Source organism: Rhinatrema bivittatum, chromosome 2 (genome assembly GCF_901001135.1).
Source record: "Rhinatrema bivittatum chromosome 2, aRhiBiv1.1, whole genome shotgun sequence".
NCBI classification, from domain to species: domain Eukaryota; kingdom Metazoa; phylum Chordata; class Amphibia; order Gymnophiona; family Rhinatrematidae; genus Rhinatrema; species Rhinatrema bivittatum.
Window position 1 is genome coordinate 127,593,358 of NC_042616.1, and position 15,098 is coordinate 127,608,455.

Below are 15,098 nucleotides of genomic sequence, written 5' to 3' on the forward strand. Positions count from 1 at the left end.
CCCAAACTATTACTGGTGATGCCACAGAGTCAGCATTAGTTTGAAAATAGTCTAGAATGGTTTGTGAGGTAACTAAGGTATGAAGTATCATGAATTAAAGAGTCATTGAGCATCTAAAAGCGTTGACTCTGCTCATCCTCCTTAATCCCAAGGTGTAAATATACAGGGGCATGATCGGACCAAGTTCTTCTGATTTCTGAATAGAATGATATAATGATTTACCTCTACTAATGGATAATCTATCCTGGAATATGAATCATGCACCTTAGAATAATAGGAATAAGAACATGAGTGTGGATACTTAAGTCGCCAGGCATCTACTAATTGCAGATCGGCCATATGTTCCCAAATGGTTCTAGTGTGCGTCAGGGCTGTATGTGAGTGGCCTTTGGATGTGTCTAATGCTGGAGAAAGGACCACATTAAAATCACCACCCATAATTAACAGTCCATCAGTATGTTGCAGGATAATTTGGTGGATTTCCTTGAAAAAAGCAGTCTGGTCCCTAATGGGGGCATAGGCGATCTCATGCACCTTGCAACATAAAAGCAGGTAGCAGCCCCTTGGGTCTGAAATACAGAGAGAGCATTTGAATATGAAATTGGCGGCAAATAGTATGCCCACTCCCATGCATTTTGCAGTTTTATTATTTGGAGTGAAATACTGCCAATTAAATTTGGGTGAGCGCATAAGGTATTCATATCTCCGTGAGAGCTGGGTTTCCTGTATAAGAACTCTCTCGGGTGCCAATATATCTAGTTCTCTATAGAGAAGATTCCTCTTTTGTGGGGAGTTTAATCCCTTACCATTTATGGATAAAATTCTAAGATTCACCATAATGTCAGATAGGAAAATACAAGAAATGAGTAATCCAGCATCTCAACTCTCTGAATCCGTTCATTATTAACAACTGTTATCACAAGAAAGGATAGCGCCAATGGAGATAGTAACCCAAAAGTACAATAAAAGAGCTTTAACAAATATATGCCATACCCATACAAATACAATGCATTCAATATTGTCATCTGTGAAAAAATAAAGATTAGCGTACAAAAGTTCATTACAAGTCCCATGTGTAGCATGTAAACCTTGAGGACTACATTTGTCCTCAAACTGAAACTGGCCTTGAGTGCCCTCCTTGCAGGCTACCTCCACTCCCTTCCTAGGGGGGATGAACATCACCAACGGAGAGGGAGGCCCCTCGCCACCCCAGACTATAATTTACATCTAGGGTAGTGAATCCTTAGGAGTTTCCTGAAAAACATCCAAAACAGATAACATGTTCAAACTGGATCTGGATATAAAACTGTATAAAATCTGGATTGCGCTGCTGAAGTATAGTGTCAGGGATACCAGTGCTGTTTCATATCAAAAATTGTTCAAGAGGAGCCCTGGCTATATAGCAAGCCTCCAGAATGTCTGTGAAGTCTGCTGTTTCTCTTTCATGCTCTTTGCCATGCAGGATAAGGTGCATTAGAGGTTGAAGATTTGGTTTCCTTAGTGGGCATCTGTAAGCTTGTAAAACCTCGTGGTGCAAGTATGGGTATAGCATCATCAGGAGAGTGTAAATTATGTGAGATCCCATAGATAGTGAGAGAGAGGCCAAAAGGATGGAACCATCTATATTTTATGTTGCTTTTTCTGAGGAAGGCAGTGATTTCTCGTAGTGACTGCCTGTTTTGCAGGGTTGCATTAGAGAGATTCGGATATATAGAAATATCATGGCCCTCCCACTTCCAAGCATTTAGTGATCTGGCTGCTTGTGCTATCTGTTCTTTAATAGTAAAGTTGTGGAAATAGGCTATAACATCACGGCTACGATTGGGCAGGGGAGCTCGGCGGGCTCTATGAACCCTATCCAGCTTAATTACCGGTGGAGTGAAATCAGCCATTTGATTTACCTCAGTTAGCAGATGTAGACAAAACTTCTCAATAAGATCATTGCAGTTTTCAGCACCAGAGGACTCCGGGAAACTGCGAAAACGTAGATTGCTCTGATGAGCCCTGTTTTCCAGGTCGGCGATTTTCACTTTGAGCTGGATACTTTCAGAGTGGAGTTCCTCACAAGTTGATTTATTATTCTTGACCAGCTCAGTCTGGCAGTCCAGGTGCACGTCCATCTCATCAATGCGGTGGCCCATATACGTGATCTCCTCTCATTTCTTCCACGTGGGCAAGCAATTCCTGCCTATGTGTTTTAATATCCGCGCATATGTTGGCAAACCACTCCCTGAATTGAGTTGGGTGCTCGGTGCCTGTCTGCGACGCGGGGTCGGAGATCTGCGCGCCAGCTCCCGGGTTCAGAGAGATAGATTCGGCACCATCTTGCGCATCAGCCACGCTGTCGTCCTGGCCTTCAGAGAGGTGTTTGCCTTCCTTTGGAAGTCCAAATTTCTTTTTTTTGGATGCCATGGCCATGTTCCCGGCTTCCCCCTCTTGTATATTGTGGTGATTATAAAGTCTTTTTGGGCGCAGATTCGAACGGATGAATGAGGCAGTGGTAAGAGCTCTTAGGTTAAGCTGCCATCTCCGTCCGTTACGTCACTCCCCCCCCCCCCCCCCCCCCCAACCTCTGAATTAAACGGTAAGGCCTCAGCTATTTCTACCTAAAAACTGGGAAGGAGAGATCCTCAGAGAAAATTCCTTCTGTAGAGAAAAGGGTTCTGAAGAGAAGCCATAAGAATATTACTCTTCAGAATACAACCTTGATATGTAACTTGGACCTCAGGACTTTTCAGACTCCGAGATTATACCACGAAGTGTAGATGGCATTGAGACTATGGCTCAAATCAATCGCCAATGCCATTTACAAGATAGCTCCTTGGTTTTTGGAACTGAATACTGCTGGAAAGCTGGAAAAGCTTCCCTCTCAAACTGTTTGGTTCAGACTTGATGTGGACAACAGGGATACAGAGTCTCAGAACCAAACCTACTCATTGCCATGACATAGGACTTAAGAACTGGTTGAATTGTTGCCACAGATGGTACATGGCACCAGCAGCTTTATCTGCTTAAGGAGCCTACTGAGATGCTAGTGGATTCTTCTCTCCAGGTCCCTCAAAGATTTCAGAGACCAAAACTGGAGTGATCCAAGTAGGAAAGTTCCTCCTGGATAATCAAGGGGGATGTACCGAATCAATTTAGGAAACTGAGCTCAGTTCTGGACAAGACTGCTTGAGAGGGCATATAGCAAGTACTGTGTTCTCCCTGCTCTCAGACCTGAGCACCAAAGAATAGAGTATAAGCTTCAATACCTTTCTCCAATGCAGACACTCTACCGGCCTTAAGCTTTATGCCTAGGGAATCCTCTCACGGACTGAGCAAGAAGAGCAGCAGGGTTCTCTGCTCCAAGGATGAGTGGTGTTGATTGATCATCTGTGGTCAGCTGGCTTCTGTGTTTTTCAGAACTGATGCTTTCATTGTTTGTAAAGGAGCATCAATATTTTGTTTTGCAGTGAAGACAAACCAAATTAAGTTTTCAGGATTTGGCAGCTCTAAATGCCATCTTTGAGCAGATACCACAAACAGAGACACCATGTATTCCTTGTGATGGTCCATGATGAACAACTTGCAATTTTAGTTAAGCCACTAGACTACTTCTCTGCCATGGTGAAGAATACAGACAAAGTGAAATTAAAAGAAAACCTCACACACAAAAAATGTATCTGAGGCTATTGAAAATGGCTACATCAAGGAAAAACCCTAGGGCCGAGCAACTGCTTTGAAAAGACATAAAAAATGAGAATGGATAAAAATCTTGCTTAAGTAATGTGAGTCAGGAGCTTAAACAACTGAGGCACAGATATTGAAACAATATAATTTTGTAGTAAAGTGAGGACCTGCAGGGAAAGCAGGGTTCCTTACCTGTAACAAGTGTTCTCCCAGGACAGCAGGATGTTTGTCCTCACATATGGGTGACATCATCAGATACAACCCTGAGCATGCCACTAACCCTGTAGCCAACCACGGGTCCTCCTTCAGTCTCATTTGTAGCAAAAGTACGAGTGAAAAATAAAATAAGAAAACTAATGAACCCAACTCCGCGGGGTGGCGGGTGGGTTTCATGAGGACCAACATCCTGCTGTCCTGGGAGAACACCTGTTACAGGTAAGCAACTCTGCTTTCTCCCAGGACAAGCAGGATGGTAGTCCTCACATATGGGTGAATAGCAAGCTACAGACTGACTCATAACAAAGGAGGCCAACCAGCACTCAAAATGTGCAACAGACAACAACTGTGGTGCTGTTGGCAATGAGGCAGCCTGAAATTCACAGCGGGTCGAGGTAGAACAAGTTGGGTTTCTACACTGGGAATAAATTCCTTAGGACAGACTGGCCAAAGACAGAGTCTTGTTGCCCAGCCTTGTCTAAACAGTAGTGAGCTGCGAAGATGTGGAGAGCGCTCCATGTCGCAGCCCTGCAGATGTTGGCAATAGGTACTGAACGGTAGTGTGCTACTGACGTTGCCATGGCTCTGACAGAGTGTGCCTTCACTTGTCCCTGCAGTGGAAGGCCTGCTTGCTAGTAGCAGAATGCAATTCAGCCTGCCAACCAGTTGGAAGAGTGTCTGCTTGCCCACCACAACTCCAAGTTTGTTTTTATCAAAAGAAACAAAGATTTGGGTTGACTTCCTATTGACTGAGGTGCGTTCTAAATAAAATGCAAGTGCATGCTTACAATCAAAGGTGTGCAGCACTCACTCACCCAGGTGAGCGTGAGGCCTTGGGAAGAAAGTGGTCAAGACTATGGACTAATTTAAGTGGAAATCCGTTACCACCTTAGGAAGGAATTTACGGTGAGTGCGGAGAACTACCCGGACTTGGAGGAACCTTGTAAAGGGTGAGTAGATCACAAGGGCCTGTAACTCACTTACCCTGCGAGCAGACGTGATAGCTACTAGGAAAAGTACTTTCCATATAAGGAATCTGAGTTTGCAGGAGAGCAAGGGCTCAAAAGGAGTGTACAAGAGCCATGCAAGGGCAACATTGAGGTCCCATGCCACAACTGGTGGCCATAGAGGAGGGTTAAGCTATAATAAGCCTCTCATGAAGCGACTCACCAGGGATTGAGCTGTTATTGGGGCATCCCCTACTCCTTGAAGTTAAGCAGAGATGGCACTAAGGTGTACTCTGATAGATGATGTCTGGAGACCAGATTCTGAGAGGTGCCAGAGATAGTCTAACAGATTCGATGTGAGGCAAGAAAAGGGATCCAAGTGCACCACAAGGTAAACTTCTTCCATTTAGAGCGGTAAGACGTCCGTGTGGAAGGCTTCCATGAAGCTACGAGGACTTGAGAGATGTCACTAGAAAGATTGAGTGGTTGTAGTATTTAATCCGTTAAATTATTCGTATCATGATTTATTTATTCTACCTGCCTCTATCTTCCTTCCAGCTTGTCTTTAAGCCTCCAAGTTTTCCATTCCTTGTTGATTGTAACTTTGACTTATTCCTTTTTCCTTTGTTATATATTATTTACCAGAATTGTTACCTCAGTTTACCCTTTGTTAAAATGTAAACCGATCCGATATGGTTATCTACTATGAAGGTCGGTATAAAAAACTGTTAAATAAATAAATAAATAAATAACCTTTCAACATCCAGGCCATCAGAGACAGGTTCTGGAGGTTTGGGTGGCGTAACTTGCCATGATTCTGTGTTATGAGGTTGGGCGACGTGCCCAGGCGAATGGGTTCCTGGACAGAGAGGTCAAGAAGTATGGAAACCAAACTTGGCCACGGGCCTATGAGTATCATTAAGCCTCGGTCCTGTTGCAGCTTCATGAGAGAGTCTTGCTTATTAGTGGAATCGGAGGATACGCATATAGCAGGCCTGTGTTTCAGGGACAGACGAAGGCATCCATAGTTGGTGCTTGTAGGTTCCTGTGCAGGGAGCAGAAGCGTTCCACTTTGCAGGTCTGATAGGATGCAAAGAGGTCGATGGTCTGCTGACCCTATCGGTGAAAGATTCTGCTCACAACAGAGGGATCATGAGATCACTCGTGGGGCTGGAAACTTCAGTTGAAGCGGTCTGCTACTGCATTCTGTGTGCCTGCCAGATAAGTGGCTCGCAATTGTATTGACTGCGACAAGGCCAGGGCCCAAATCTGCACCACCTCTTGGCAGAGCAGGTAAGAGCCCGTGCCCCCCTGTTTATTCAGGTACCACATTGCTACTTGATTGTTTGAATCAAGATTATCTTGTTGGATAGGCAGTCCCGAAGTTGCAGAAAGTTGATCTGACAGATTGCTTTGGTTTTTGTCCAAGTCCCTTGGGTTTGAAGGCCTTCGACATGGGTTCCTCAACCAAGGTTTGTAGGCGTCTGCGGTTAAGGTCACCTGAGGAGCTGGTTGCTGGATGGGTAGACCCGTTTGTAAGTTGACCTTGTATGTCCACCAAGTAAGGGACAAACGAAGTTGACTGGTTATGTGGACAAGGGTCGTAAGTGGCTGAGTGGTTTCACGCCACAGACTTTAAAGTCCATTGTTTCAGTCTTATGGCTAAGCGTGTCATTGGGGTGACGGACTGTTGATGCCATGTGGCCAAGCAACTTGAGAAGTTGGCGAGCAGAGGTTGTTTTTTTTTTGAGTATGGATAAAGCTGGCGAGGTTGGACAGCATAGTTGACGGTCGTCGGGTAAGAACCGTTTGGCTACTGTGGTGTCTAGGTCTACTCCTATAAAGGAGAGATGGTGAGACGGTGTCAAGTGGGATTTCGGGTAGTAGATCAGAAATCCCAGTGAGTGCAGGAGCCATATAGTGAGACAGAGGGATTCGAGGGCCCCTTGTCTGGACTGGCTTTTTATGATCCAGTCGTCCAGATATGGAAAGACATGTACACCCCTTGCGGTGTAAATGTGCAGCCACTACTGCCAGGCACTTCATGAACACTCGGGGCGCCGAGGCGAGGCCGAATGGCAGTACTCTAATATTGATAATGCCTGTGACCCACCACGAATCGCAGGTACTTGCGATGAGGAGGGAAGATTGCAATATGAGCATATGTGTCCTGAAGGTCCAGAGAGCAGAGCCAATCTCTGATGTAGTAGAAGTAGCATGGTGCCCAGGGACACCATCATGAACAGTCCCTTGCAAAGAAATGTGTTTAAGGCGAGGAGGTTCAGAATAGGCCGGAGGCTGCCGGTCTTTTATGGAATTAGGAAATACCTGGAGTAGAATGCTTTCCCCTGCTGGGTCAAGGGAACCGGTTATATGGCCGTGGCATACAGAAGTGTTGAGAGTTCTGACTCGAGAAGTGTGTGTGTGATCGTCCTGGCTCCACGCTAGACTGGGTAGGGAGTCCGGGGGAATAGTTGAAAAATTTAGACGGTAGCTGTGAGTTATGATGGACAGTACTCACTGGTCCGTGGTAATTGGGTGCCAATTGGTTGCAAAGTGGCAAAGGCGGCCTCCCACTGGGATCAAGAGGAGATGACTGCTGCTCTCTGGAAAAAAGTCAAAATAAAGTCGCAGGACCAGCCTGTGGAGCTAGCTGCTAGGTGTCTTCGCTTGGCATGCATGTCCTCTCTAAGGGGTTTGAGATGGTCAAGCACGGGATGCGAGAGGATAATACCTACGTGGTATATGAAATTGTTTCCTAGTGCCCTGTGCATAGCCCTGCGGGGTACGGAGGGTGCATCTGAGGTGACAGTTGAATGTTGACACAGGGTCTCATGATGGTCCTTTAACTGGGCTACTGCATCTTGGATCTAATCCCCGAATAGGTTTTCTCCTGTACAGGGGAGATCTGCAAGTTTGTCCTGCACCTCCGGGTGTAAGTCTGAGGCCTTGAGCCAGGCCCAACGCCTTGCACTAATGCCCGCTGCTGATACTCTGGATGCCATCTCAAAAGAGTTGTAAGTAGCTCTGACCTCGTGTTTACCTGCTTCTAATCCTTTTTATAGGTTGTAGGTCAAGGTCTCTTGCTGTAGTAAGTTCTCTGCAAATTCCTGGACTTGTTTCCAGAGATTTCTGTTATATTGAGTCATGTATAACTGATATGCTGTTATTCGCGTTATCAACATGGACCCTTGAAAGACTCTACGGCCTAATGCATCCAATGCCTTCTGTTCCTTTCCAGGAGGAGCAGAGAAGTGTGGACGGAATCTTTTAGCCTTTTGTGCTGGTTGAAAGCTTGGGGCTTGTTGAACCAGGTACGTAGCATCTGTCTTTGTTGACTGGAGGTACAGTACCTGGATGGTCCCACAAGTGGTGCAAGAGGTCATGCAGTACTTCATGTACTGGTATCGCCATTACCTCTTTTGGAGTATCTACAAATTGTAAGACCTCCAGCATCTTGTGGTGAGCGTCTTCCTCCATCACCAATGGAAATGGGATAGTTTCAGATATCTCCTCGACAAAGCTGGCAAAGGAGAGGTCTTCAGGAGGAGATCGATGCCTTTCTTCCAGGGGTGAAGGCTCAGAGCAATTCATCGGATGAGGAATGGTCCGAAAATACATCCTCCCTTGGATCATAGGGAGTTTCTTCCTCACCTGCTAGTAATTCTGAAGGAGAAAGGATACCAGAGCCTAGAGGGCGAGAAGGCATCAATGGATGCAGCACCAGCCTCGAGAGTACCGAAGCGGATGAGGTATGCTTAAGGCACAGACAGCCCTGGAACAGGATCTGGCATCGTTGGATCCCATGCTGGGATCAGGCCAGAAGTCCCTTCTTCAAAGGAACCCGGTATGGGAATCGGGACCTGCGGAGGCCTCGATGGTAGACTCTGTGCCAGCGTGTCCGATGGTACGGGTTGAGTCAGCAGGGCACAGATGAGGGTGTCCAGACGCTCGAGGAGCAGTGCAAACATCGAGGGTACTGGTTCTGGCACTGGTATGGGGGCCAGAGCCGGTGGAGACAAAGCCCTGGAGGGAATTGAGCACTGCCTCTTGGCCCAGTTTGTCCAATTCCTCCCTGAAGGCTGGCATTGATAGCACTGCCATACACTAATAGAAAAATACCGGAAAACCTGTCTCCTCACTAGAAACAAAGACTATATTAAAGACAAGGTATCTATTTCTTTCTCACTCAAACTTTACTTTACAGTAATTTATTTTATTTTTTATCTTCTAAATTATATAAATATGTCTTAAGTCAGACTTAACTTTAAAACCACATTACCATACATGCACTCATCAAAACTCAAACCCCATCATACACACAAACATTCAAATCCCATGTGTACATTCCACCCCTACCCTTTTTAATCTGAACACTTCCTCCAATAATGTTTTTACACATAATCTCTGATCAATTGTTTCGATATATCCTCTTACTTAAAACTAACTATATCTCCATATCAATTTCATGTAATTGTATTCATTGCATTAAAGTTGTAAACATTTTCAAATCACAAAGTCATTTGAACACCGGGAGCACTCGTTTCTCCGTTACCATAAACTTTTCCAAGTGCACTGTGGTCTCTTTACTAATGCTGGAGACCCCTGTCAATTCTTCAGCCTCACCCGCTTGAACTGTATCCAAAGAGTAATGCAATCTTTTCATATGAAGTGTGCGACCACCTTCAGTTGTATCAACATGGACAGTCCTTAATCAAAAATACCCATACAGGCACAGCATCTATGATAGTCATTGATAGCACTGCTCCTGGGCTAGGAGGCAGGCTAGGCGTTACTGAACACTCCACAGCGATCTGTGGAGGCTCAGTACCCGGTGAGGGAGCACCTCGGGGTCCCGGGTCCAGAGGAGTATGGGAGGCTCCTCTCCCCAGGCCCTCTTCGCAGGGGGCTCGGAGGGAATCGATGCCGCTGAGGTATCGGTGCCAGCACCAGGCGGGGACGCACATCGATGCCTGTGACGATGTTTCCCTCAGTGTTCGGTCCGGTCCTCCGCTATGTTCCTGGCAAGGCGTCTCTGAGGTCGATGGACCCTCTTCTTGTTGGAGCCACTTGAGCTGGAGTCAATGGAGTAGAATGTTTCTACGCAAACAAATGCTCCATCTTGTCCAGTCGAGCGCGCCACCCTTTGGGGGTCATTTGTGCGCAACTGGGGCATCGATGGAAATTGTGCGAGGGACCTAAGCACAAAACACAAACATTATGCGGGTATGTTATGGACATGGTCCTCGGACACTCGGGGCATTTCCTAAACCTGGTCACCATGCCAAAAAATGGCAGGCATGGTAAGCCGCCGGGAACAGACCGCAAAGTACGGGAAAAACACTTACCGAGCATCAGAGGAATCGGAGCGCGATGGGAGACCCCGATGAGGGATTTTTTAAGAAGTTAAACTTCAAATATTACCATGAGGAAAGTTGTGAGAAATTTCTCAGAGCTCTAAACCGAGAGGCAACTGCTGCGCGGAAAAAAGAGACTGAAGGGGGACCCCTGGTGGCTACAGGGTTAGTGGCATGCTGGGCATGCTCAGTTTGCCAGTCAAAGTTCTAGAAACTGACAAAAGTATTCCGTGACAGGGCTCCATCTGATGATGTCACCCACATGTGAGGATTACTATCCTGCTTGTCCTGGGAGAAAGGATGTATCCTGGACAGAAAGAAATTAATATGTACAACTAAGTGAGCTCTGTGGGAAATCCCATGTTTGCTCAGAAAATCTTTTCTAAAAGACATTGGGAAATGCTCGCTGACAGCACTATCAGATATCACATCACCCATATGTGATAAATGCTCATCCTATTTGTCCTCCGAAAATAGTTTTATCCTGTTTCAACCACTTAGTTCTTTATCCAACCAACTGCAACAGAATCTCCAATTTAAAGTCAGTTATCAAATATTTATTATATAAAAGAAACCTACCTTCATCTGCCCAGCAATTTTCATTGGTTTCTGGTAATACTGTATGGTCTGTTGGCAAGTCATCATCTGGCACACTAACATCACAATCTGCTGCGTCTGTGATACTTTCCTCTTCCACAATATGCAATTTGTCTTCATCATCGGAATCTGAATTTGTTTCTATCACGTTATTATAATTGGTAACTGTGGGAATACAAAACAGCAAATAGTTTTAGCTTTTAGCCACATGAGTAATGCGAAGAATTAAAGCATTATGTCTAGTGAACTTGTTTTAACTCAAAGGGAGAGTACCTCCTAAAAGCTAGTCAAGAAATGTAACTTATTTTTCGCTCCATAAGACGCACTTTTTTTCCCTCAAAAGTGGGGGGAAAATGTCTGTGCGTTTTATGGAGTGAATATAAAAAAAACCCAAAAATCTAAACTTCCCCCCACCCTCCTGACCCGCCCCCCAGACCTGCCAAATTAATTTACTACAACCCCCCCCCACCCTCCTGACCCCCCCCCCCAAGACCTGCCAAAAGTCCCTGGTGGTCCAGCGTGGGTCCAGCGTGGGTCCGCTGGCTGCCAGTAATCAAAATGGCGCCGACGGCCCTTTGCCCTTACTATGTCACTGGGGTCGACCAATGGCAGCAGTAGCCCCCTGTAACATAGTAAGGGCAAAGGGCCGTCTGCGCCATTTTGATTACTGGCAGCCGACGGCCCAAGTCCAGGAGATCGCTCCCGGACCACTCCTGGACCCTGGCTGGACCACCAGGGACTTTTGGCAGGTCTTGGGGGGGGGGGGGGTCAGGAGGGTGGGGGGGTTGTATTTAATTTGGCAGATCTCAGGGAGGGTTAGGAGGGTAGGGGGTTGTTAATTTAAAGGGTTGGGATGGGTTTGTTTTTTGTTTTGGGTGGGGGGTTCCCCACCCAAAACATTCCCATCCATTCCCCAGATCAGAAAAGTTTTCTGATCTGGGGAATGGACCGAAATGGCCCTCCCCAGACCCGAAAACAAAATGGGGAGAAAAAAAATTGTTATGCACTCCCCTAATTTGCTCCATAAGATGCACAGATGCCTGGGGACAGAGCAGGTTTAACACCAATTTTTTTTTTTTTCATTTTCCCCCTCTGAATCCTAGGTGCATCTTATGGTCAGGTGTGTCTTATGGAGCGCAAAATACGGTATTAAAATACTCTTATTGCACTATCATCTTTTTTGGGTTAACTTTTATTTCTCTGCATGTTAACTAAATGAAATCCTTACCTTGCCATTCTCTATATTTAAAATATGCATTTTGCTTTTCCTCTAAGACTGCAACATCTGGTGAACTTCAAGTCAGATTAAACCCAGGCCTCCAACAGGATAAAAATTTCTAAAATGTTTTAAAGTTTTACTCAATTTCCTTCCTAGCGACATGACATCGGTCAAAAATGTATGCTCCATTTTGTTTTTGCCCTCTAATCCTGTGACATGTTAGAAAGCCCTATAAAACAAACTTCCTCTGCTTCTTTCTTAACCTGACGAGCAAAAGAGAGTATTGTAAATAGCATAGTCAGTAAAATTATCATCAATAACTACTTTTACAATCCTCTGGAAAGTCTAACAATTTGCCATTCAGGTTTTATTAATACAGACATTCCTTTGGTACTGTTGGTAGTGAGCCGTTCTAGCAATCACAATATATGCAAAAGACCGAATTTTCAAATGGCTACATATGTAAAAATCAGCACTTACATGCGTGGTGGGGCCCTGCAAGCACCTCATGCATTTTCAAAAGGGCACAGCCGTGCGCGCAAGTGCAGATACGCGAACAAGTGCCAGGCCCTGAAAAAGGGGAGGAGGCCGGCTGGGATAGCGACCATTAGCTGCTGTCCCAGGAAGTGCGCGCTGGCAGCCGGTCAGTGTGCACAAACTACTTCCTCTTGGGAGGAGCAATAAGTGGAAAAATACATTTTCAGGTAGTGTGATTGGGTTTGAATAGGGACCAACATTTGTTAATCAAGAGAGCAGTGAGTCAATCTGGCTGACTAACTGAAGTTAGACTGTTTGACAGTGCAGGGGAGGAGCCGGCTGTCATGGTACATGTGGGCACCAACGACATAGGAAAATGTGGAAGGGAGGTTCTGGAAGCCAAATTTAGACTCTTAGGTAGAAAGCTTAAATCCAGAACCTCCAGGGTAGCATTCTCTGAAATGCTCCCTGTTCCACACGCAGGTCACCAGAGGCAGGCAGAGCTCCGGAGTCTCAATGCGTGGATGAGACGACGGTGCAAGGAAAAGGGATTCAGTTTTGTTAGGAACTGGGGAACCTTTTGGGGAAGGGGGGAGTCTCTTCCGAAGGGATGGGCTCCACCTTAACCAGGGTGGAACCAGACTGCTGGCGCTAACCTTTAAAAAGGAGATAGAGCAGCTTTTAAACTAGAACAAAGGGGAAAGCCGACAGTCGTTCAGCAGCGCATGGTTCAGAGAAAGGTATCTTCAAAGGATACTAATGATGCATTTAGAATTAGGGCATCCCGACCGTGAGGTTCCAATAATTAGAAAAATAGTCCAAGTGCCTGTAATTAAAAACTCACCTGAGCTAAAAAATTCTAACTTATCCCTATCAATTAAAAAGCAGAATGAAAATACAAACAAAAAACAAACTTTGAAATGTTTGTATGCTAATGCCAGAAGTCTAAGAAGTAAGATGGGAGAATTAGAATGTATAACAGTGAATGATGACAGACTTAATTGGCATCTCAGAGACATGGTGGAAAGAGGATAACCAATGGGACAGTGCTATACCGGGGTACAAATTATATCGCAATGACAGAGAGGAGCACCCGGGAGGAGGTGTGGCTCTTTATGTCCGGGATGGCAAACAGTCCAACAGGATAAACATCCTGCATGAGACTAAATACAAAATTGAATCTTTACGGGTAAAAATCCCTTGTATGTCGGGGAAGACTATAGTGATAGGGGTAAACTACCGCCCACCTGGTCAAGATGGTGAGACGGACAGTGAAATGCTAAGAGAAATTAGGGAAGCTAACCAAATTGGTAGTGCGGTAATAATGGGAGACTTCAATTACCCCAATATTGACTGGGTAAATGTATCATCGGGACACGCTAGAGAGATAACGTTCCTGGATGGAATAAATGACAGCTTTATGGAGCAATTGGTTCAGGAACTGACGAGAGAGGGAGCAATTTTAGATCTAATTCTCAGTGGAGCACAGGACTTGGTGAGAGAGGTAACTGTGGTGGGACCGCTTGGCAATAGTGGTCATATGATCAAATTTGATTTAATGACTGTAGGAGGAACAGTGTGCAAATCCAAGGCTCTCATGCTAAACTTTCAAAAGGGAAACTTTGATAAAATGAGAAAAATTGTTAGAAAAAAACTGAAAGGAGCAGCTACAAAAGTAAAAAATGTCCAAGAGGCGTGGTCATTGTTAAAAAAAATACCATCCTAGAAGCATAGTCTAGATGTATTCCACACATTAAAAAAGGTGGAAAGAAGGCAAAACGATTACCTGCATGGTTAAAAGGGGAGGTGAAAAGCTATTTTAGCCAATAGATCTTCATTCAAAAATTGGAAGAAGGATCCAACAGAAGAAAATAGGATAAAGCATAAACGTTGGCAAGTTAAATGTAAGACATTGATAAGACAGTCTAAGAGAGAATTTGAAAAGAAGTTGGCTGTAGAGGCAAACACAGTAAAAACTTTTTTTAAATATATCCGAAGCAGAAAGCCTGTGAGGGAGTCAGTTGGACCGTTAGATGATCGAGGGGTTAAAGGGGCACTTAGAGAAGATAAGGCCATTGCGGAAAGATTAAATGATTTCTTTGCTTGGGTGTTTACTGAAGAGGATGTTGGGGAGGTACCCGTAATGGAGAAGATTTTCATGGGTAATGATTCAGATGGACTGAATCAAATCACGGTGAATTTAGAAGATGTGGTAGGCCTGATTGACAAACTGAAGAGTAGTAAATCACCGGGACCGGATGGTATACACCCCAAAGTTCTGAAGGAACTGAAAAATGAAATTTCAGACCTATTAGTAAAAATTTGTAACCTATCATTAAAATCATCCATTGTACCTGAAGACTGGAGGATAGCAAATGTAACCCCAATATTTAAAAAGGGCTCCAGAGGCGATCTGGGAAACTACAGACCGGTTAGCCAGACTTCAGTACCAGGAAAAATAGTGGAAAGTGTTCTAAACATCAAAATCACAGAACATATAGAAAGACATGGTTTAATGGAACAAAGTCAGCATGGCTTTACCCAGGGCAAGTCTTGCCTCACAAATCTGCTTCATTTTTTTGAAGGAGTTAAAAAAAACATGTGGATAAAGGT

At 45.0% G+C, this 15,098-nt stretch overlaps 1 protein-coding gene across 2 annotated transcripts in view; it reads right to left on the minus strand.

The window, feature by feature from the left end:
• The window catches only part of ZEB1 (zinc finger E-box binding homeobox 1), a 730,328-nt gene that overhangs the window by 426,081 nt on the left and 289,149 nt on the right, over nt 1-15,098 (minus strand). For both annotated transcript variants that reach the window (XM_029588597.1, XM_029588596.1), the window contains exon 2: nt 10,772-10,954. In XM_029588597.1, the coding sequence (XP_029444457.1) occupies nt 10,772-10,954 (183 nt within the window). The remainder of the gene's footprint in view (nt 1-10,771; nt 10,955-15,098) is intronic.